Genomic DNA, 23,959 nt, shown 5'->3' with positions numbered 1-23,959 from the left:
ATTCTGTTTTTCAGTTCCAGTGTTTTTTTTTGTGTTGTTTTTGTTTGTTTTGTTCATCGCATATTTGCTTCTTCTGCTCCGGTGGAGGAAAAAAAGGCAAAAAAAAAAAAACCAAAAGAAAACAAAAAACAAAAAAAAACCTTCTCTTTAGAATGGAGAACAAATAACTTGCCGACGAACACTGACAGGCGCTCTTTGCCTTCAAAGTTAATATATTAAAAAAATTGTTCATAAATTATTCAACAATGTTCAGTAGATAAAATAGCATCCTGAAATCATCACTTTGTGCTTTCTGCAAATAAACAAACAAAAAAAGAAGCAGCAGATTTTGCCATATATATATATATATATATATATATATATATATATATATATAAAATGTCTCTTTCATTCTGAGGAGGTTCTTCTCTATCTATGCCGGTTGGATATTCCATTGCCGTTTGTGGCAGGTTCTTCCAACTCGTCGTCCTCAAAGCCGTGGAAGGTGGAGGCGTCGCTCTCGGAGGTCGTGCCAAACAGCTCCTCCGCCCCAGCCACAGTCCTGTCTTCCTTCTGCTCTACGCGGTCAGCTGGCACGGGACAGCGGAGGAACACAGTGAGAAGGGTGGGGCGGCCACACAACAAAACCAGAGCACCACAAGACACAAAACCCTAAATACACACAACACGGCGGGCAGCGGCCGGTGTCCTGCTCCTCACTGTCGCGCTCTGCGTGCAGTACACTCACTTTTGCATTGGCAGGCTGAGCACGGAGACCCAGTTTTACCCGTTTTCTTGTTGGCGCCCTGGCATTTGTTGCAGAAATTATTGGGAATGCCAACGGCGCCTGGACCCTTCGAACCTACAAGGGAAAAACAAAATTGAAAAGACATAACTTTAACCTCTAAGAGGCCACATGCTGACAAAAGCAGCCTTGGAAGCAGGAGCAATGTTACTATGACAACTACTTCAATCAGTACCTCCAGCATTTCTCTTTTATTTTTTTATTTTTGTGACCAAAAATTGATTTCTGCTGCGGCTTTTCTCAAAACTTGCAATCCAAATTGTTTTTTCTGCAGTAAAATTGCGGGATTTGGCAAAAAAGGGATTTTCTTAATTACTACACATTTTTTCAGCATGATCTGAAATATATCAGTATTCACCATCAAATAAGCCAAATAGGCGTCTTACCACTTCATATGTAATGACTTCCTATGATAATACACATTCTGCATATCACTGAAACAACTGGAAACATTTTAGTACTCATCTTTTATATTTTAAACACACAACCATGAGCTCAAACTTACAAAAAAAAAAAAAAAAAAAAATCCTGCTTTTGTTTGAGTTCCAGTAATCGTTCTTTAAAAATAACCTTTCAACTTAACACACAGTAAGCACAAAATTAAATCAGTAGTAGTGGCTGCGACGCACTCTTCTCAGGGTGACAAGTGCCTGTTGATTTGACCAACGCAGGGAAGATGAGGCATTTTCGCAAAATTGCAAGTTATCACAAATCTAGCAGCAAATTATTGAATTGGATACATTTTTGTGATAGAGAAAAAAAAAAAAAAAAAAAAAAAAAATCACAATTTCCCGAAGGGACAGTTTAGTGGAGGCTCGTTTAGGCACGCGGTGACACCAGGCGCTGTCCGGAAGTTGAATATTTGAATAAGAATATTTGGGAAAGCAGAGCCTCGCGGAACGCGTCACGCAGTCAGAGCCTTACGTCTGTGTCTGTCTGCTCGCTGCGTGGAGGGCGACCTGGACGGCATGGGAGCGCGCTCCCCGGCCAGATGGGAATGGGTGTAGTGGTAGCTGAGCCCCGTGCGGTTCCTGTAGCGCTTCCCGCAGACTGCAACAGAAGACAAACACGGAGGGGTCAATTTTTCAGTGGGATGAAGCCCCGAGACCGATCTATTGGAGAAAGGGCAACGAAATCAGAGCCTAGAATTTATCATCAGAAAATGGGGGGGGGGGTTTGATCAGAAGGTTGACTTGTGTGAACACTGACTTCCCATTCCCTCTGAATATAGCGCAAAACGCCAAGCCAAGCACGCTAACCTTAAAATGAATTGTGATCATTTCAACAACTGGGGTCATATGATTACAGCTGAAAGCATCTGACGCGCTCAATCTTGGGCAAAAAGTGACAGGAATAAACACTTAGTGACGTGATTACAGGATAGGTTTGGCCTTATTCAATCATTGCTTCCATTCTCATTTATAACTGCTCATAGCACAGCCACACACTACACTATTGAGAAACAGTTCAATGGAAATCTTTTGTTCGGCCTTAAGCATGTTAAATCCCCCGATACAGGAAACTAACAATATTGTCAGACAATGAAGAAAAAGAGAGGTCAGCTCTTTTGGCGAGATCTGCACTCGTACAAGTGGGAAGCTTCTCAAGAGCAAAGCCGTCTGGCAAGGCTGTGCTATGATCAGTTAGAAACCAACATTGTAATAAGACGACGGTGAAAAAATAGCAAACCTATCCTATCAGTTAGTCAAATACAACAGCAGAAATACAGGGGTAAAAAAAACAAAAACAAAAACAAAAAAAAACACAAACAAACGAACCCTGTTTTGGGCAGGCTGGCGTCCGGCAGAGCCGAAGAGAAACTATTTGGGTCGGGGGGGTGGGTGTCAATAATTCAAGATACCAGAGGTCGAAGATTTTGAGTTATGATTTTGTTTGTATCTGTCTGAAACAGAGAAAACACAAAGCAAAAAAAATAAATAAATAAAAATAAAAGAAAAGAAAAGAAAAATAAACAAAGGGAAAAACAAAAAATATGTGCGAGTACGTGTTACGTTCACGTTCATTAAGTGTCACCGCAGCACCGGCAGAATTCAATGGCGCCTGCCCGGGCTTTCCCCGCATGCGACGCGCACGCCCGCCGGGATAAGAGCGCCACACTCATCATCCCTGGTTCGACTTCTTTTCACCACGACCAGGCGCGGCTCTTAAGATGACTCTGCGGGAACATTCTATAGAGGCGTGGCCGCTCTCGCCGTACCGCGTCCGCCATGGCTTGGGGGGGTGACACGTGGTGACCGATGCAACGTTTCGCTGAATTAGCGAGAGAGTGAGATGAAGAATGGTACTTGGTTTGAGCGAAACTATTTTTGATTCACCACAAAATCCATGGCAAAAAATGTAAAAAAAAATATAAAAATAAAAAAATTTAAAAGCATAAGCTGATAAACGAGACTACGTGCTTATTTGTATGCAACTTAATTTGATACGATTACTATTCAATTTCAAGGAGAGTTTGGATAAGATAGCTCTATAATAAAGGGGGACCTAATAAAGGGGCAACCTAGATTGCCCCACTCACTATTATGAGGCGTAATTTTTTACTCTATGTGAGCTACTATAGGACTATATTTATTGTGATACATGCTTCATTCAACTCTAATATTGAAGTTATCTTTCTGTTATTTCATCCATTTATTTGATCATATCCGCTCAACCCCCGATCACATGGTTCTGATGAGACTCCCCGGCACATGCCAGCTGCAGGGTTCCTTTGCACTTACTGTCACAGACGTATGGCTTGTCGTGGTCGTCCAGATCGGTCCTCCTGCGACCCCGACCCTGGGGAAAGACAACCTGTCACCTTCCGAAAAACAAGCATGCGTGCCAGTTGTACACGGAGAAGGGCCAAGTTTTAAAGTAGGTGAGGCCGGAACTTAAACAGCGAGGTTTAATGCTTAACTCAGATATCCACAGTGATCCGTAACCGATATGGATCGAAATCCATTCTTAAATGGATGGTTAGGCATGGCCAAACAAAAAAACAAAACAAAGAAAGTTGAGTCGCTAGAGACGGTAGCGGGCAAAACTGGGCTCCAGGCTTTAACTCTACAGGAAGAGAACGTGAAAATGAGAGAAATGCACGTCCATGGCGTTCTGTGGAGCCATTCCCGAACGCCGCTGTGCAGAGAGACGGCCATCTGTGCCGTGGAAAGTGATGACAAACAAATAAAAATTAAAAATAAAAAACACACACACGATCCAACCTGTCCGGTCAAATTACGGGGCGAAACGGCCAAACGTGGGATTGTAGAACCACGACAAAATTGAATAAAAATAGCTTCATCGAGAACCATCTAGTCCTCACAGCGTATTGAAATAGGGTGTGTTTAAACGGATTACAGACAAATGACTACCCTGCCAACCGTTTTGGCTTGGGCAGTCTGAGGCCGCCTTCGAGGGAAGCCAATGGCGTCGGGTTTGACACGCCCATTAAATACCAGCGTCATGCCGGACATGGGCCTCCTGGCAACACAAGGTGTCACTGTGTTGCTGGAAAGTGCAGACGGTGACGCCCGGCGTACGCTACAATCACCTGGATGTGACAGCGGCACCCCTGACGTGAAAACTGAAAACTGTCTCAACTGAAAACTGCTACCGCTTCACCGTATTCTCCATATAAACACAAAGATGTGTTTATATAGAACATATGGATAGAAACGAGGGCCGGGGTGGCGCAGCGGTGTTTCCGTCCGGTCGCCGTCGCGGCGCCTCAAAGAGGAGCTGCCGCACCACCCGTCTGGGTAATTGTGGGTAACATCCTTCAAACAGGAAGAATTAAAAGGGAAATTGAGACGGCTCAAAAAAAAAAAAAGAAACAAGGAGTGTTTTTAATCCATAATAAGATTGAAGAAAAGACCTCGAGGGCTCCGGCAGCTTATCGTACTAGCCTCATAAGGGTGTTATTCATTAATTCATTAATTAGAGAGCAGCGGAAAAAAAATTGCAATCGTAGCTGATCCCAGTTTACTGGGCGGTTTTCTCTGCCTGCCAAATAACACCAAATAATTGTTGCTTCTAAAGAGGGGAAGAAGAAAAAAAAAAAAAAAAAAAAAAAAAAGGTCTCTGCAGATCTCTGTTATTCATCAATTCATGGCATCTCCGGTCGTCCGCTCCGGTAGCTGTTGTGTTTTCTTACAAACAACAGCACGGCCCCTCAGAGAGTGGGAAGACGCTTTTGCTTATTTTCCTTAGATGACTGCGAATACTGACGGTGAAAACATGTGGCTATCTTTCTTGCCACAATCCGTCGCAACATTTCACACCCAAAAAGATTATTGAAAAATGAACGTGAAAAAGAGTGGCCGTATTAACACACCAGTTAGACGGACGCTCAGTCGCCCAGCCATTCTTATTGACTTGTCCTTGGGCCTGTGCACACAGCCTGATAAATTCTTTACTAAACGCAACTGCACGAGCACCGGCACAAGCCATTTAGTAAACACGTCCCATGATGATTTTAATGTTTCTTTGTACTTACCCGTCCTTTGCCTCTGTGTCTCCTTTTGGGAGTGTCAACCTCATAGTCATCGTCGTCATTAAAGACGTCCTCCGCTGCGTCGGCCTCTAAAACCCTCTGTGTTGACAACGGGAGGAAAACATATACTGTATATTGAAGCAACACTGTTAATTCAACTTTAAAACATATTTGGACGTTAATAACGCGTTCCAATTTTGCCACGGAGGGAACGGGAGTGAAATGGTCAAAAACCATATTGGACCCTTATATAAGTTGCCGCCAAATGCATCGCTGGAAATGCGAGCAGAACCCACCTGGATCTCCAGCAGGCTCTCCTCGTCGTTCTTGGAGTTGTTCCTCTTGTCCAGGCCTTCTCCTCGCAGCAAGGCCTCCAGCGTGGTGCTCTGGGCAGGCAGCGAGTCCTTGGACATGAGACTGCCATCTGGATGAAAGACAGGAGCACAGGCCGGACGAATTAACATCCATCCATCCATCCATCCATCCATCCATCCATCCATCCATCCAACCAGCTCCAAACAGCACCCTGGGCCCCATGCACTAGCTGTTGGGCCCTCGACAATCAGCCGTTTAAAGCACGGCAATGAAAATGAACAGCCACCCCAGGTCGCGTCAATCCTGCAACACATCCCCTAAATCATCACGAAGAGACTCATCAGGGTGAAGGGGGAAACCATGGGGTCCCTAAAAAGCTTTGACATGTGTGAGGTTACTGAACGGCACATCAGGGAGGAAGGAGCACAGACTGTTCCCGGGCAGAAAATGACAGTAATTTTATTCTAATTTTCTAATTCTTTCTAATTTCTATTCTAATATTATTATCTAAAAGAATATATATATATATAAATAAAAAGGGAAAAAAAAATTGGACCCTTTATAAATAGAGATGTGTGTGATGAAAGAGTGTGTTGATTTTAGTGCTGGGCAAAAAAAAATCGCAAAATATTTATATTTTGATCCAGACTTTGTCTCGGCTTTTGGTTATCCCTACATTGTGATACAGTTAAATATAGTCTCTGATGCTGCATTTCAGTAAAGAAATGCAGATTTTTGAACTTCATAGACTAGTTCTCATCAATACCCCTCATAATATCCACATCACAAACGATTGTTTTTCGGATATTTCTTCTGTGTAAATATTTTATGAGAGGACCAATAGCCATCCCCAAAATATCATCCAAAAGATACTAATAAATGAAAGGGATATTTGATTTTGTCAATATAACCAAAAAACAAAACAAAACAAACAAAAAAAAATACCTATAGTAGGTTTTTCATTTATGTTGATCTCTACTCATCAGCCATGGAAAAATGTCTACCCTATGATTTTATTGAACTTGACCTAATCAAAGAGTTATGATTCTACACACCATGTGGCTTGTTAACAAAAAAATGTTAATGAGAAAATATATTTGCTAAATTATTAAATTGAAAAATTATTCATCGAGTACACGACACGGTATGAATTGCCTTTGATCAATTATTTCCATCTTGCAACCCATTTTACAGGAACTCGCCCATCAGGCCCAACAGGAGCCCCGGGCACATCAGTAGGTCTGTGGGTTTTAAAAACAGATGTCATTATTTCTCTGATCATGTTAGAACATGTCGGGCTTCTGTACAGCTGGATATTGACGTAAAGGCACACTCCGCGCAGCATCGCCATCCGACCGTAGAGTCCACCGCTTTAAACAGCGTTGAGTGTTTCTCAGGGTCTCCGACCGTGTCCTCGTCTCGGAGGCGGCAGATCGTTTTAATGTGAAGGCATCGCACAGGTTCCCTCCCACCACGGAGCGGCGATTTAAACAAACAGAGCAGGAGGGGAGCAGGTTGAGCAGACAAAGGAAAACCAACAAACAGCGCCGTGACACGGCATCGGATCCACACGCACCTGCGGTAGTTCCGGCCCCCCCCCCCCCCTCCCTCCCCCCTCGCCACACGGAGCCGCAAAACTTGGTTGGTTTTCGGAGAAGAGGGACAAGCGGCTAAGTGCTTTTTTAATCAGTCTCTCTCCTCTGCTCACTGCACTCGCTAAAACGCCCGTTTTGGGACAACGCACGTGAACGTACTGCTAAAGTTAGGGAGCCATAGGTGAGAGGGTTTTATGGGTGGTACGTACTCGCTGCTCAGTTTAAAAAAAAAAAAAAAAAAAAAAAAAACAGAAACAGAAAGAGGAAAAAAGAGCTCACCACGTGGCAGCCGCCCCTCACCATTGTGTCTGTGCACGTTGACTTTCAACTCTCCACGACGAGACAGCACCCCCCCCCCCCCCGCGCCCCTCCCTCCCTCCCCCCCATCCCCCCTCCCTCCCTCCCTGCAAACCCATGGGAGCTGGGGGGCTAAAAATAGAGCGGCAGCAGCCTGCAGCAGGGAGCTGATTCTGCATGCAGCCCCAGTCTCCAGCACACCATCAGTTAGACAGCATGCCTGCCTGCTATTAAACTAGACAACCGGCCAGCCAGTCTGCAAGCCAGCAAGTCTGCACGCCAGCCACCTACCAGCCTGCAAGCCAAACTGCATCTCTGCAAGCCAGTGAGCCGACCAGACAGCCAGTCTGCAGCCATCCATCCGGCCAGCCTGCTAGACAGCCAGTCTGCAAGCCAGCCTGCCAGTCTGCTAGACAGCAGGCAAGGCAGCCTGTTAGCCAGCCAGCCAGCCACCAGCAGCTCTCCATGCTCAGGCCGTCTCTGGCCAGCTGCACAACATGCTACATACAGGAGACGCCAGGTTAAATCAGTTAATGATGTTCCTCCTCTGGGCATTTGCACATAAAATCCAGAGTGGTTGGAGGAGAGTGGGGGGCGGGGGTCTGAGGCAGCGCAGTGAGTAGGAACTCGGGAGGGAAACAATGGGCTACAGTGGGATGTGTTTGGGAAACAAAGGCTCGGTTCACATGCTACCCCCCCATTCCCCCCCACCCCCACCCCCACCCCCACTCCCTCTCATAGCCTCTCTCCCCCGGTCACTCGCGTCCCCCCCATCCTCCCGACTCCTTAATCTGCGTGAAGCTGGTAAGGTCATCGAAAATTTGAGCAAAAAAAGCACGACTGATATCAATCAGCGCATATTCAAAATAAAAATAAAAAAATCAAGCTTATCAAAATACATGTCAAGATTTCCTTCTAGCCTTCTTGAAAAGACTATTGGAGAGCAAGGAATACAAAAACAATGGCTCCGTCACAGAGTATTCCATTACTGTGCATTACTGAGCGGAGTGTACGGTGCATGTGGACAGGTTGGCTGAACTCTGGGATACCGGCCACATAACAGACACACAGACACAGACAGACAGACACACAATAATACAGAGTAAAGACAGAGAGATGGTGCTGTGGTTGTGCCGTGCATAGCAGGAGGGAGAAAAATCATTAAGAGTCACAGGAAGAGACTGGTGTGGAAAGGGCGAAGAGACAGACAGAGACGGATCATAATGGAGTGGCTGAAGGTGTCGAGTGGGAAGTCAATTGAAACAGCAGCCGGGGAAGGCTCCAAACTCCATTCCATAACATTTATTAAATACTGCGTGCAATGGGCTGAGCTTTGTCTCGCTCGTCCCGGCAGCAGCAAATCTAATTACATGTTCTACTTCTCGCAAACAAGTTTACCAGCTCGGGCGAACACAGCTACGCTTTCGCCCCGTGAACAGTGGCTGACAGCCCCGTTCTGCTCGGCGCCCGGGCCGAGCGACGCGTTTTTAGCGAGATTATTTCAGATCATCGGCCGTAATCACATGAGGAGGATCGGGCGGGGAGGGGGGATGTTGAGGGGTGAGGTGGCACGAGACGGCGAGTAGAGGGGGACGCACAGGTGGCTTCTGGAGGAGGAATGCCAAGGCACCGCGGCGTTCTTACCCAGCTGGAGGCCGTAGAGGCCGAGCCGGGGGTCCGTGGCGGTGTGGAGCCGCCGCTTCTTCCTCCAGCAGCGGGCGGGGTATGTGTACATCTGGCCGGCGGCAACACCTGCGCATTAAGATTTACACACACCCGTAAGAAAGTGGCACAAGCTCAACACCCATTTGCATCCAGGACCGTTGCAACTCCAAACCCCAAAGCGCTGCATTTAATTTAGTTGGTGTTCATGGGTACATTTCATTTTTTCAATGAAATAGGCAAGCGCAGTGATTACAATAACTCCGTCTTGCTTCATAACTTGGGCGATATAACGATGTAATATTAATATTGTGATGCGACGAAATATAGTCTGGTATAGTCTTATCACTGCCTCAACTTGCTTGGTTATGATATCCACATTACTAATAATAGTTTCTCACATATTTCTTGTGGGTAAATATTTTATGAAAGCACCAATAGTACTCCAGACGGTAGAATTAGACCCAAGTATGTCTGAATAAAATGCTAATAAGCCAAAGACAACTGATCCAATACATAATGAGCAATCTATTTTGTGTGTGTGTGTGTGTGTGTGTGTGTGTGTGTGTGTGTGTGTGTGTGTGTGTGTGTGTGTGTGTGTGTGTGTCTGTGTGCGTGTGTCTGTGTGCGTGTGTCTGTGTGCGTGTGTGTGTGTGCGTGTGCCCCCACCGGGACTGCGGTGATGGCGTTCCATCCAAATGTAGCAGTTGTTCTGGGCCACGCCGGTCTGCGAGTCCAGGAACGGCAGGCGTACGCTGCGCTCGGCACACAGGCGGGCATTGTAGCTGCGGCACTGCTCAATGGCTTCCTTATAAAACTGGTCACCCAACCTGCGGGGGTCAGCGTGCACAGGGTACAACTCAAAGAGACGTCGAAAACCACGAATTCCAAGACGGGTGCGCGGCTACCGATGGGTGGGGCGAGGAGAAAGCGGGCAAAAGATCACCATGGATGCCGAAGTTACCACACTGCGACAACGGTGCGTCACACTGTGACACCATTAACGTGCAAATTCCACCATCAGCTAATAACGCTTCAACTTCAGTAATGGTCTGATCTAATGCGAGTGAGACCAGTGAGTCAATCCGGTTCTGAAGATCAGATGGTTTCACGACTGTCTACGCTTCAGGACTTCGAAAAGACGTCAGAACGCCGTGCTGTTCACAGTACACAGCTTTCGGTCTTGTGATCAGGAATCTTGGAAGTCGTGGTGGTTTCACACGACATGGCTGATCAGCGACGGGGGTCTCATGCGTTACAAGATCTTACACCAGGAGGAATCGCCCCCCCCCCCCCGACGAGTCTGTCTGGTCTCCAAACTAGGTTTTGTCACGAAAACACGCGCAAGAAGCAACGCCGTTATTTCTTTTTTTATTATATTCTTGATCACTATAAAAATAAATAAATAAATAAATAAATAGATAAATGAATGAATAAACAAATAAAAGCAGAATTGAAATAAGAAATATATTAAAAACCCAGAGAAGAAAAAGTTAAATAGGTATGTTGTGCATTGCTGGCTGCTGCTCCGTGCACTCCTGTCTCTTCTTCTTGACTCCGCCCCCCCCCCCCCGCCCCGCCCCCTGTCTGCTCTCATTGGCTGTAGCTCAAGTTCAAGTTCAAGAGGTTATTTGTCACATACATATACATACGGTCATACGTGCAGTATATGCAGTGAAATGCCATGACACCCGGTGATTACACGCAATAAGCTCTATAAGCTCGATATGATATCGATATGATATATATGATATACGCTTGATATCTTGCCGGCGTCTGGATGGATCGCGTTGCGAGCACTTCACACCGCGTGCTCGTCGCTCACGGGAGTGCGCTCTGATTTTCCCACGATCTGGGGCTTTGCTCGGCAATCGACAAAAACCTGCAGGCGAGCGGAAAAATCAGGCCAGAATAACGTAGTCTGAACTCGGCATTAAGGATGATACATTGAAAATATTATTTTAGTATTTTATTTGACTTAACCAAGAGCTTTTCATGAGGGCTGCAGGAAAGAAATTCTAAATTCGAATAGAATTTGAATATTTAAAAAATATCACTATTTGAATTCTGAAATTGCAATTCTATTGTGTATTTATATTTATAAATAAAAAATTTATAAAAAAATGTTTTGGCCAACGTTAGCGAATCAATTCACATGAGATGAACAATAAAGTTCAATATAAGTTCAGCCAGTTTGTTGCACAGTGAACACACATTAGAGAGAAATATCCCAGTAGCGGTGTGCATAGTCCACGTCAGCCGGCGTCTCACTGTGTGTACAAGGGAGCGTGTGCCTTTGACCAGAACATCCAGAAATTACACACGGTGAAAGTGGGAAACAAACCCGCCCATCGCAGACGGAATGTCCTCTAGTGCAGAGGTTCCAAAACCACCGGCTTGCAGACTGTGCCAGGCAGCGGGGGCATTTGCCACCGGGCTGTGAGAACACAGGCAGGATTTCACAATGTCATCTATCATCGCAATGTAAAAATTGCACACGCACTCACACACGCACCCACGCACGCACTTCTACTTTTATAGTTAATTAATTTCTATACTAGTAAATAGTGATAATTAATGCAGAAGGTTTCGCTTTTCATTTCAAATTGGGCAAATTAGCAAATTATGGCTTGTACCTTTTCCACTTCAAACCGTAACGGGAACATAGAGGAGGCAGTTTAGTAGCAAAAATAAGTTTCACTGGACCTTCAAACTTCACAAGCACAAACCTCAACTCTCTCATGGTGAATGGTAAATGGACTGCATCTTATATAGCGGTTAGGGGTTCAGTGTCTTGCTTAAGGGCACTTGGGCGCGCTGCCGGGGAGGAGCCAGGGATCGAACCAGGAGCCCTCCATACTGGACAACCCACTCTACCATACAAGCGTAGTGCAAAGCGGTCACAGTGCACCGTCACCCTAGTCAATAAACCCCAAATGGTGTTTACAGCCTGCACTAGACGCTTGGAATGTACTACAACATGTCAAATTGTAAAGCTCAGTAAGAGCCCGGAATTTGGCATCGCCAACTCAGAGTCTGTGCCCTTCCCAATTCTTTCTTCTTTTTCCCCCTTCAAGATTCAAGATTCAAGACTCAAGACTCGAGAGGTTTATTTGTCACATACATAAACATACGTTCATACATATATGCAGTGAAATGTCCTTGCAACGCACCCGGAGATTATGCACAATAAGCTGTAAGAATACTAAAATGTGAGTAATGAGTTGACTCTATATCTGTAGTTGGTAAATATTCTGTTTGGTTATTTTGCCTCTTTGTTCAAAAACACTTTGGAAATTCCTTGTTGGATTTCCATCCATCCCATAACAAAATTGAGTGTTAAATCCAGTGTGTCTACTTCCTAATGACGATAATACTTAAAGCTCCACTTAAGTAAAGGCTGCCAAACTTTGCAATTAGCCTCGGCTATTTGATTTGCAAGAGCATGTGATTTGTGGTGACAAATATATCAATAAGATAAGATTTAATTGTGTATTAACACAATTGTATTACCGCCAAAGCACTCTCCGACAAGTTAGTCAGCATTAGGCCAGGGACAGACATATTTAAAGACTATTTTTTTCCCGACGCGGTAGTGCACACACGCTGTAGGATTGAAGAGGACGGTGATCACGGGCGATCGCATCTTGGGGTTTTATAACACGCTAAAGGAGCCGACACTTAAATCTAAAGACAATCTTACACCAAGCTGGTATTTTCACAAGAGCCCCAGTCTCCTCACAAGAGTTTCTGTCCGTCTCAAATCTATTTGCATTTCCATGCGTAACGTTAGTAAGTAAATATCCTATAAATGCTATGCGACACTGACAGACAGAATGTTGACGTACAGTTTAAACCGCTGTTATAGACGCTGTTATAGGTGGAACGTTGACTTGGCTTTATATAAATTGTTGCTCCGAACAACCTCTGTCCGCCAACCATCATCAACATCCAATCCATCCACCTACCGTACAGGTCTACTCTGCAGAGAAGTGTTATTAATTATATGGGTTGGGTATCGATAATTAATACTTTTACAGCATTGAGCAAATTGCATTGATAGTATCAAAACCTTCTCTAAAACTAAAGTTTTATACAGTAAGAGTAATGAGTCATGTCATTTTGTTTTTGTTATGAGGAATTTCAAAGCTAGACTGATGTTGTTTGTATTTAAAAAAAAAAAAAAAAAATTGTCATAATTGTATGAAATTCCATTAATAAATAAAGCTGTAGGCAGCAATGCACGGGGTACAACATTACCTCCTACCGACACAAATCACAATTTTCCGAGTTCCCATGCAACGCTGCATCCGTTTACTGTTCGTCTCGACCCGGCGCAGATCCTGCATGGAGCAAGCGACTCACCGACCGTTCTGCTCAGACAGTTAATAAACTGCTTGTATTTTGGGTTTGTAGGCCTTTCTCAATCTGCGTTCTTGTCTGTACCTGTGTTCTTGTGGACTTGTGAAACGTCATTAGTCGCAGCCCAAGTACTGTTCCAATTCAAAGTCTGCATCAAGCCAAGTCCAGTCCAAATGCCCGGATGTGGACTTGCTCCGCCCATTTTATCGAGGCTGCATCAATGGTGACTTGTGTGGACTTGGGACAGCCAAGTATCCCAGAATGCATTGCGCACCAAGCGGTGGTAATGGTAATGGTCCCTGGGAGTCTGTACTCCCGAGTCGAACTTGCCAAGTCTGATCTACCAAGTCCTCAAGTCCTGACTTCACATACTTGGTATTGAGAAAGGACCTGTGTCTTATATTCCCTTGTGTACCGTGTCGCACAATGATGACACAGTGACGCAATGACGGAGTGCCGATGACCAATCGGTACTCCAGTGTCTTCACGTGACTTTTTTTTTGGGTGCCGTGTCGGGGCAATGATGACGCGGCAAGGACTCTGTGACCAATTAGTTTTACGAGTTCTCGTGAAACAGTGCATTACTTCCTACTGACAAGAGCTGCGGTGGAAAAATGCCAAGATAACAGACCTTGGGACTACCGACACGAATTACAGTTTTCCGGGTTCCCGTGGAACGCAGCATCACTTGCTGCTGCCCCCACTCGTCTCGACCCGGCGCAGATCCTGCATGGAGCAACCAACAAGTCCACATTCCAGTGCAGCACACACCGTGTCCTATGTGAAATGCCCCCCAAGCCACACCCTGCATACACAGTATTTATCAGATTGGATGAACCTGGAGATAATGGAAGGAGAATATCATTCGAGGACATAGCCCTCATGTCCGTCATCCACTCACACAGGCCCCACTGCCTTACTTTACTGTATGTAGCATACTGTACTGCATACTGTATCACTGTTCTGGGTTACTGTGTACTGCGCTGTATTGCTGTTCTGTTCAGTGTACTGTATTGCTGTGTCATACTGTTCTATACTGTACTGTATATCTCCATAATCATTCGGTTTAGTAACTATTGTGAATAATCTCCGGGTGCGTTGCAAAGACATTTCATTGCATACAGTATATGTATGAAAGTATGTACAGTGGGGCAAAAAAGTATTTAGTCAGCCACCAATTGTGCAAGTTCTCCCACTTAAAAAGATGAGAGAGGCCCGTTATTTTCATCATAGGTATACCTCAACTATGAGAGACAAAATGAGGAAAAAAAAATCCAGAAAATCACATTGTCTGATTTTTAAAGAATTTATTTGCAAATTATGGTGGAAAATAAGTATTTGGTCAATAACAAAAGTTCACTCAATACTTTGTTATATACCCTTTGTTTGCAATGACAGAGGTCGAACATTTTCTGTAAGTCTTCACAAGGTTTTCACACACTGTTGCTGGTATTTTGGCCCATTCCTCCATGCAGATCTCCTCTAGAGCAGTGATGTTTTGGGGCTGTCGCTAGGCAACACGGACTTTCAACTCCCTCCAAAGATTTTCTATGGGGTTGAGATCTGGAGACTGGCTAGGCCACTCCAGGACCTTGAAATGCTTCTTATGAAGCCACTCCTTCGTTGCCCGGGCGGTGTGTTTGGGATCATTGTCATGCTGAAAGACCCAGCCACGTTTCATCTTCAGCTTTCAGCTTTCAACACCATAGTCCCCACCAGACTGGCTGTCAAGCTGAAGGAGCTCGAATTGAATGGTCCGCTGTGCACCTGGATCCTGGACTTCCTCACAGGCCGCCCCCAGGTGGTCAAGGTGGGGAAGTACATGTCCAGCTCCCTCACCCTGAATACAGGATCCCCCCAGGGCTGCGTCCTCAGCCCCCTACTGTACTCCCTGTACACACATGATTGTGTGGCCAGGTCCAGCTCCAACACCATCATCAAGTTTGCTGACGACACCGTGGTCGTGGGCCTGATCACCGACTGCGATGAGAAGGCCTACCGCGAGGAGGTGGCTGACCTGTCACTCTGGTGCCAGGACAACAGCCTCCACCTGAACGTCAGCAAAACCAAGGAGCTGATTGTGGACTTTAGGCGGGGATCACAATCGAGGACGCACGCGCCCTTGTGGATTAATGGGACTTCTGTCGATAGGGTGAGCAGCTTCAGATATCTGGGAGTCCACATCACAGAGGACTTAACATGGACTGTTCACACAGACACTCTGGTGAGAAAGGCGAGGCAGCGTCTCTACCACCTCAGGCAGCTGAGGAAATTCCGGGTCTCGGTGAGGATCCTCAAGTCCTTCTACTCTGGAGCAGTGGAGAGCATCCTGACAGGCAACATCACTGCCTGGTTTGGGAACTGTACTGCCCAGGACAGGCGGGCCCTGCAGAGGGTGGTGCGTTCAGCTGAACGTACCACTGGAACTACCCTCCCCCCAGGAGCTATACACCAGGAGGTGTAGTAGCAGAGCCCGTAGGATCATGAAGGATCCTCATCACCCCAACAACGGACTGTTTCAGCTGCTGCGGTCAGGCAAGCGCCTCCGCAGTCACACAGCGAGAACAGAGAGACTGAGACAGAGTTTTTTCCCGCACGCCATTAGAACTGTCAACTCTGACCTCACCAGGGGTCCTAACTGAGCCATGCACTAGGCTCCACTACCTACTGTACTGTATGTAGCATACTGTACCGCATACTGTATCACTGTTCAGGGTTGTTCGTGATGCCGTATTGCTGAGCCGTACTGTTGTATACTGTGCTGTACTATCCCAAACACTACCTCACCCTATTCACATTCACATGCCACTTTAATTCACATTAATTCACATGCCACTTTAAATGCACATATCTGTATATACATAGGCATATTCCTTCTATCTATTCCATTTTATTTCAATTTATTTTTATTGTATTTTATTCTATATATTTTTATCTTATTCTATAAGTATTCCACTTACTGTATTACGTTTTAGGAGTCAGCTAGTCGGTCTATGAAAGGAATTTTCTACTTTTTATTTTATTTTTATTTTTTTCCTAGGACAAATTGTGTGCTATCACCGGGTGCGTTGAATTACATTTCACTGCATATATGTATGAAAGTATGTATATGTATGTGACAAATAAAAAATCTTGAATCTTGAATCTTGAATCTTCAATGCCCTTGCTGATGGAAGGAGGTTTTCACTCAAAATCTCACGATACATGGCCCCATTCATTCTTTCCTTTACACGGATCAGTCGTCCTGGTCCCTTTGCAGAAAAACAGCCCCAAAGCATGATGTTTCCACCCCCATGCTTCACAGTAGGTATGGTGTTCCCTTGGATGCAACTCAGCTTTCTTTCTCCTCCTAACACGACAAGTTGAGTTTTTACCAAAAAGTTCTATTTTGGTTTCATCTGACCATATGACATTCTCCCAATCCTCTTCTGGATCATCCAAATGCTCTCTAGCAAACTTCAGACGGGCCTGGACATGTACTGGCTTAAGCAGGGGGACATGTCTGGCACTGCAGGATTTGAGTCCCTGGCGGCGTAGTGTGTTACTGATGGTAGCCTTTGTTACTTTGGTCCCATTCCCAGGTCCCAGGTCATTCACTAGGTCTCCCCGTGTGGTTCTGGGATGTTTGCTCACCGTTCTTGTGATCATTTTGACCCCACGGGGTGAGATCTTGCGTGGAGCCCCAGATCGAGGGAGATTATCAGTGGTCTTGTACGTCTTCCATTTTCTAATAATTGCTCCCACAGTTGATTTCTTCACAACAAGCTGCTTACCTATTGCAGATTCAGTCTTCCCAGCCTGGTGCAGGTCTACAATTTTGTTTCTGGTGTCCTTTGACAGCTCTTTGGTCTTGGCCATAGTGGAGTTTGGAGTGTGACTGTTTGATGTTGTGGACAGGTGTCCAGGTGTTTTATACTGATAACGAGTTCAAACAGGTGCCATTTATACAGGTAACGAGTGGACGACAGAGGAGCCTCTTAAAGAAAAAGTTACAGGTCTGTGAAAGCCAGAAATCTTGCTTGTTTGTAGGTGACCAAATACTTATTTTACCGAGGAATTTACCAATGAATTCATTAAAAATCCTGCAATGTGATTTCCTGGATTCTTTCCCCCCATTCTGTCTCTCATAGACGAAGTGTAGCTATGATGAAAATTACAGGTCTCTCTCATCTTTCTAAGTGGGAGAACTTGCACAATTGGTGGCTGACTAAATACTTTTTTGCCCCACTGTATATGTATGTGACGCATTAACCTCTTGAATCTTGAATCTTAAACAATCTGTTTAAATCTTAAACAGAGAGAGAGACGGCGATTCCTTCCTTTTTAGTTAGATTGGATGATGAAGTCACAAAGCCCCCGCTTTGCGGAATTGTATGAAGTCACAAGGCACCCCGCTTTTGTGATTATGTCACAAGGCACCCCGCTTTCACCACGTCGGCTTCGATGAAGCCTTTTTTCCCCCACTTATTACCCCTGCAGATATAACGCCATGTGGATCAAACTTGGACCCCGGCATGTGTGGACAGCCCCAAATACGACTCCTATTCATCTGTGTCTGTGGGTTTGACGGTGCCGGACATTACCACATTACAGCGACATGTCATCGTGTTGGGAAGAATAAGAATCCGAACCAAATCAATAGGATTCCAGCACTTCGCGCTGGATCCCTAATAATAATAATAATAATAATAATAATAATAATAAAAATGATGAAAAACAAATCAGTCATTATTTACGTCCCGGTATTAGAATCAAGGTACCAGCATTGAAAATGTCTGATGAGACATAGCCCTAACATTCATCCATGGAAAATACATTCAGATTTCAAGACTATGAAATGACGCGTCCCTGGCGAGACATAAGTTATGCTAATGAAATTGAATGCATCACAGCGCTTTCAAAAAAAGTTATCGAGAAACAACCGGGCTGCTCTTTCATCTATTCTGCTGGTAATTAGGGAAAGCATGTTAAATGGAAAGTGAGCAAATAAGACTTAACTACTCTGACTCCAGGGCTCCGCTCCGGTGCACGGGCCTGCACCGTCACGGCTGCAAGGTGCTTATGCCGTCTGACTAGTGTGTCTGGCTGCTCTGGTATTTAGGGAGCCGATGATAAGAGTGGGGCTCACCACAACTGCCCAGATACTGATTATATATATTAAAAGTCTTCAAAGCTGCCAAAGTTTCGCCACTTTTTTTTCTTTCTTTTTTTTTTTTTTTTTTTTTTTAAAAGGACCAGGGAGATTTTGACAGTCCCCGGGGCTTTCACTGTTAATATTCAGAGTGAAATGGGGGAGGGTGTTTCACATTCGAGCCCTCAATCGCTGCCACACGCCTGGCATGGTAATTAGCCTACTTAATTAATCTCAGCAGAGTGCCTTGCACAAGTGCAGGTTCTAATTTGACAAAAAAAAAAAAAAAAAAAAAAAATCAAAGACAGGGAGAAGACCGGCATCTCTGAAATGTTGACGCTTTATGTACGCCACGACTTATAAATCGACTGCCGGCCGCGACCACCTACCTCGGATTGCCCCCGACATGAAGCAGGCGGCACGGGCAGCCGGCGCTTTCTCCTACGTCTAACGCGAACCACTCCACATTGGCATAATGAAGTTCCTCCACGTGCTCCCAATTACACCCTTAGCGGGGCAGCCATTTTGAAATGAAACTAATGAGCTGCTGGCTGCCTTGTGAGGCTGCAATCTCGGGAGGAAACCCGGCGGGCTGCAGCCGGCCTTCTCCGGGGGGGGGGGGGGGGGTTCTCCCGCAAACGGCGTCCAGATCTGTCTCCTCTGCCGCCCCGTCGTCTGCAGCCTTCCCTTTGATGAGACGGCTGCAGGGTGATAAACAGGCGCGTTCGGAATGTCCGTCCCGCACGTAGGCCGGCGCTCCGCGGCGCCGAGACAAAGCCGCAGTGTGCGAGGGGGGCTTCTGGGAGAAAAAAAAAAACAAAAAAAAAAAAACGAGAGGCGACGTATCGGCGAGACCGAGGAGAGCAAACAGGAGCCGACCAGGTACACAGGGCCCGAAGAGAGGGAGCGAGAAAGCGGAAGGTGGAGGGAAGATAATGAGTAACCAAAAAGAAGATGGCAATGAAAAGATAGATTTAAAAACAAAACAAAAAAAAAAACGGAAAAAAAACGGTTGCATAAACAACACGAGTCATTTCTCGGTTTCCCTTCGGCAGAGAAGCTAAAGGCCTCCCGTCCTACCCGTCAGAGAGTGACAGATAACTAAGAGGCATTTGTTCCCCTTCCTTGTGTTACACTCTTAACTACATTAGTGGCTTTGTCGTTGTTCACAATCATGTCGGTGCTACGTCGGGTCATAAAAAAAAAAAAAAAAAAAACACTATAATACGACGCCGCTCGGCGCGGACAGGACAGCGCTTAAGAAAATAAAAAATAAAAATCCCGGAGGATACTATGCGCGAACAATTGCACGGGCTTATCTTCGAAACAAGACCGGCACACAGAGCTCGAGCGCGAAAAAGTTCGACGCCTTTCGCCGGCAGCCGCAAGCGGTCATTTCTCTCACACAAGCCGAAGGAGCAACCGTCGATAAACACTTGCCACTGAAGCCGTTTTTAACAATCTCGCCGCTCGGGTTCTAGCTTCTATTTATTCAACGCGTGTAGAGTTCCCCAGCAAGATGCCAACAATCCGACCCGCGTATATGACGGCCATTCCTTCATATCAACATAGAGCGCTCGACGTCTCGGTTTACGAGGGGCGCGCCGGTCGATGATGGGGGTGCCTGAGGTGGGCCCGGGCTACGAGCGCGCGCTCGTCACGTGCGTGCTCAAAACGCTGCGTGCCGCGGAGCAGCGGAGAACCGGTACTCCGGAGCCTGCTCAAATCAAACAACGGTGGCGGCGGCGGCTGATCCGTCTTAGCGGGAAAAACGAGTACTGAAGGGAGGATAAAAAACAAACAAGCCAGCCCGAGTCTCGTGTCGTAAGCCTCTTGTTCCTCCGCGTACAGTGTCGGCGGAGCGGCGGCGTGTTTTCTACGCAGCAGGCAGGTGGAGCGCTCGAGGTGGGAGATCCGTCTGACACTCGCGGTGAGTGAAGGGCTTGACACATCGGGAATACGACACACACACAGAGAGAGAGAGAGAGAGAGAGAGAGAGAGAGAGAGACCCCTCGCTCTCTGTTCCCCACTTTCCTTTACATAGGTAAACTTTGGGAGTGTTTGAGTCAAGCACTTCCTATGGGGACTTAGCGGGAGCTAATAGCATTATGATTAAGTGTGTACTCAAGTACACGTCACCTCACACAGTGGGACAAAACAAACAGGTTTTCCTTTAGATTCGAGACGAGCAGAACACTGTGTGTTTTAGAGCAACAAAGGCACCAATCTTGAGGCCCTTGGGGCCTGCGCTTTCCGTGTGCTGCCCTCAACCGTTCGCCACGTCACACGACCACGTCCATAACGTGTTCGGTGTATGTGCATTTTTGTGTATTTGACAGCAAACAACAGTTTATATTTAAGTGGAGCACAGCAGAGCAATCTCCTTCAAGTCGCCTGGTCTTCTCCACATAAGACCCGAGGATGTGGAACTGATTCAATCCGGTGCGCAAACACATTTCAGGCATCCGCCGCCACACTTAGAAGGTCTTCTACGTTTGCAGATGCACAGCAGCTTCACAGGAAGCCGAGCCACCACACAGCGAGCGGGGAGGGGAGGGGAGGAGGAAGAGTAGGGCCTACACGTCGTCTGGATCCTGACAACCTCCCGATTACACCAATCATAATGACACAGCCAGGGAAAGGGCAGGAGGAGAAGTAAAACCAAACACCTCCACACTGCCGCACCACCAAACAGCCGCCGTGACTCGCTGGAAAGACTACCCGGCGACAATGACGTGGTAGTCGCCAAAACGGGGGCTGCGCTCAGGTTCTGGTGAAAGGAACAGTCAGGAAGACCAAACCCTGAGTGTATAGCGGAGCTTCTTCCAGGCGGCCTATTTGGAGCACTTGAATATTGTTCCCCTCACATGCTTCTACCATCTGAGATCACAAAGAGCCACACTACAAGAGTAGGCCGCATACTGTCGTCTCTCGACAACATCCAAGGCCAACCTAGCAACTCATTTCCCAAAAGTGAATCGTCTTAATGTAGAAAAGGTCAAACTGGTCCACAGGAGCAGCATCCAATTAGTGTCAAGTGTGACTAATTATAATCTGACAAACGTGTGAAATGAAGTCAGAAACCCGAGACAGGGGCTAATTATAGCAGATTGAAACACTTCATTAAGCACAGCTTATAGCGAGGAGACATTCCACATCAAAATGCCAAACCCACTCAGAGATGAAGCAGCGCACACGTCTTGTTGGGACTGAAGAGAGGGGAACAGTCAAACAGCGCGTGAGCAACGCACAAAACAAGAGATCCAATTTCAAAAACGGCGCTGTAAAATTCGCAAAAAAATAAAAGAAATTTAAAAAAATCTGGATATTTCACTGGACCCAACAAGTTTAAAATGCTCCACGGGCATGAATTTGATTTCTGCTAAAGCGGATGAAAACAAAGCAAGCTTCAAGTCCGCCCCCACCCCACCATCCATGTGCTGCAGATTTCCTTGCGCTCGGTACCAACGCCACGAGCCAACAATAGCAACAGCTACTGTATTACGAAACACTTTTGTGTAATACGCTGATAGTACTACATCCACGGGGGTGCCGGGGTACCTCTGTGGAGCAGCAGATGGATCTACCGCTTGTTCCCGACACTTCCTCCCAGTCGGAGCATCTCTCGACAGATGGGCCTAGAATCCTGGACCAGGCTGATCTCCAGCACTCCTACACTTAAAGGCACAGTGCCGCCCGGAGCCCGAGAAGATCAGGGACGACGCGGCGCCATTCCCGACGTTGGGCGTGCGCAGCGTCGGGAATGGCTCCCCAAGTCGCCGGTCATCAATAACAGCCGCACGGTCGTACCCACGCTTGACGCGGCTGATACCGGTGTGGATTATTGGTAGGGCTGTCGCGATCGTGACATTTTGCGGGACGACCGTCATACAAATAACTGCGATTACCAATTGAATCGTCCTGCTCGTTTTACGCCGCGTGGCATACGCCCGTAACAGTGCAATAACACACATTCACCTTGAGAAGAAGAGACATTATAGACACGGACCATTACAACAAACAACAACAACAACAACAACAACAACAATCCAGGTGGACGGTGACTACGACTGTCGAATCGGGACGATTTTAGAAAAAGGCCGCGATCAGGCTATGATGTAATAATTGTGACAGCTCTAATAATGGATATTTCTGTTACTGATATTGCTCGCGCGCGTACGCGCGCGCGCACACACACACACACACACACACACACACACACACACACACACACACACACTATTGATGCTGCTTATTGGAGATAAAACCAATACAGAAGGACAAATGGGAGGAAAACATTTCGATTCGTCTATTTCCAGAGGAGAATCGGCTGATTCATTTCCACGGAGCGGAATGAGTTTCCACTTTTTGGGGGGTGGGGGCGGAGGGGGGGGGCTTTCGGGGGAAGGCATGCAAATAGAAATGCCTCCTCCCTGGCTCCTCCTGACCACGTCAAAAGTTGATCTGTCGACTACATCCACAGCGACTACCGATCACTTCGCGCGTCCGGATCGCAAGTCGGAACCGGGCGATCGCGCGGGTCAACCCCCTGTGTATCCATTCCATAGGTTGTCGCCACTTTGTAGAGAGAGAGAGAGAGAGGGGGGGGGAAGCCAAATCCAGCCCCGAGCGAGAAGAGCCTTTCTCCTGCCTGATTCCCGCTGGCGACCGAGTGGACGGGCCCCGGTGTCGTCCCGTGCGTTTGAAACCGTCAGGTCGCGTGGCGATAAAACACGTATTTGAGGAAAGGAAACAACAAAAAAAAAAAAAAAAAAAAAAGAATCTTGTTGCAATAAAAGAACTGTGCGGGGCGACTTCACAGCGCAAACGCGTCCGCGGCATGCAGCCGGACAGCTCAACCCGCCCGGTCCACCCCGCTCCTACCCGCACGCGCGAACGGCACCTGTTAACCGGCGAGCTGACGGTAAAGTAATTTTCGCCCAAATTCCCCGCGTATCGTGCTTAAATTACTTACGCTTTCAGCGGGTTCTGAATGACAGCCGCCATTTTGCCACAGTGTAACGCAATAGCGGCGTCTCGCAGTTCTGAGGGGAAACCTGCGACGGGGCGGCCAATCGGAGCGCGGCTGGGGGAGCGCCGGCCAATGGGACGGCGGCGCTGGCGGACGGGGGGCGTGGCCTAACGGGGTAAACTGTCAAAATGATTTTAAAGGGTTTTCCCTTGTATTTATATTGTACACAACTGACTTCCCACTTGTTTTTGGGGTTGTTTTTTTTTCTTTTTTAAAGAGACCCCGCTCCAGCCTGTGTGAACGTCCCGGGTGAATCACCCACCGCCTCTCGGCAACCACGTCCAT

At 46.6% G+C, this 23,959-nt stretch overlaps 1 protein-coding gene across 1 annotated transcript; it reads right to left on the bottom strand.

Moving 5' to 3' along the window:
- Nucleotides 1-408: 408 nt before the first annotated feature.
- LOC307239152 (zinc finger protein DPF3-like) lies at nt 409-23,649 on the bottom strand (the record flags this gene model as incomplete). Its single annotated transcript, XM_080012439.1, has 10 exons — nt 409-569; nt 728-841; nt 1,709-1,834; nt 2,646-2,687; nt 3,526-3,583; nt 5,283-5,378; nt 5,576-5,703; nt 9,131-9,238; nt 9,818-9,978; nt 23,618-23,649. The coding sequence occupies 10 exons, from the start codon at nt 23,647-23,649 to the stop codon at nt 409-411; spliced, it is 1,026 nt and encodes a 341-aa protein (XP_079868565.1).
- Between the last annotated feature and the right edge of the window lie 310 nt (nt 23,650-23,959).

Source organism: Zeus faber (genome assembly GCF_960531495.2).
Source record: "Zeus faber genome assembly, chromosome: 13".
Classification (NCBI taxonomy): domain Eukaryota; kingdom Metazoa; phylum Chordata; class Actinopteri; order Zeiformes; family Zeidae; genus Zeus; species Zeus faber.
Note: the sequence above shows the minus strand (reverse complement) of the source record. Positions and strands in the feature narration are given on the sequence as shown.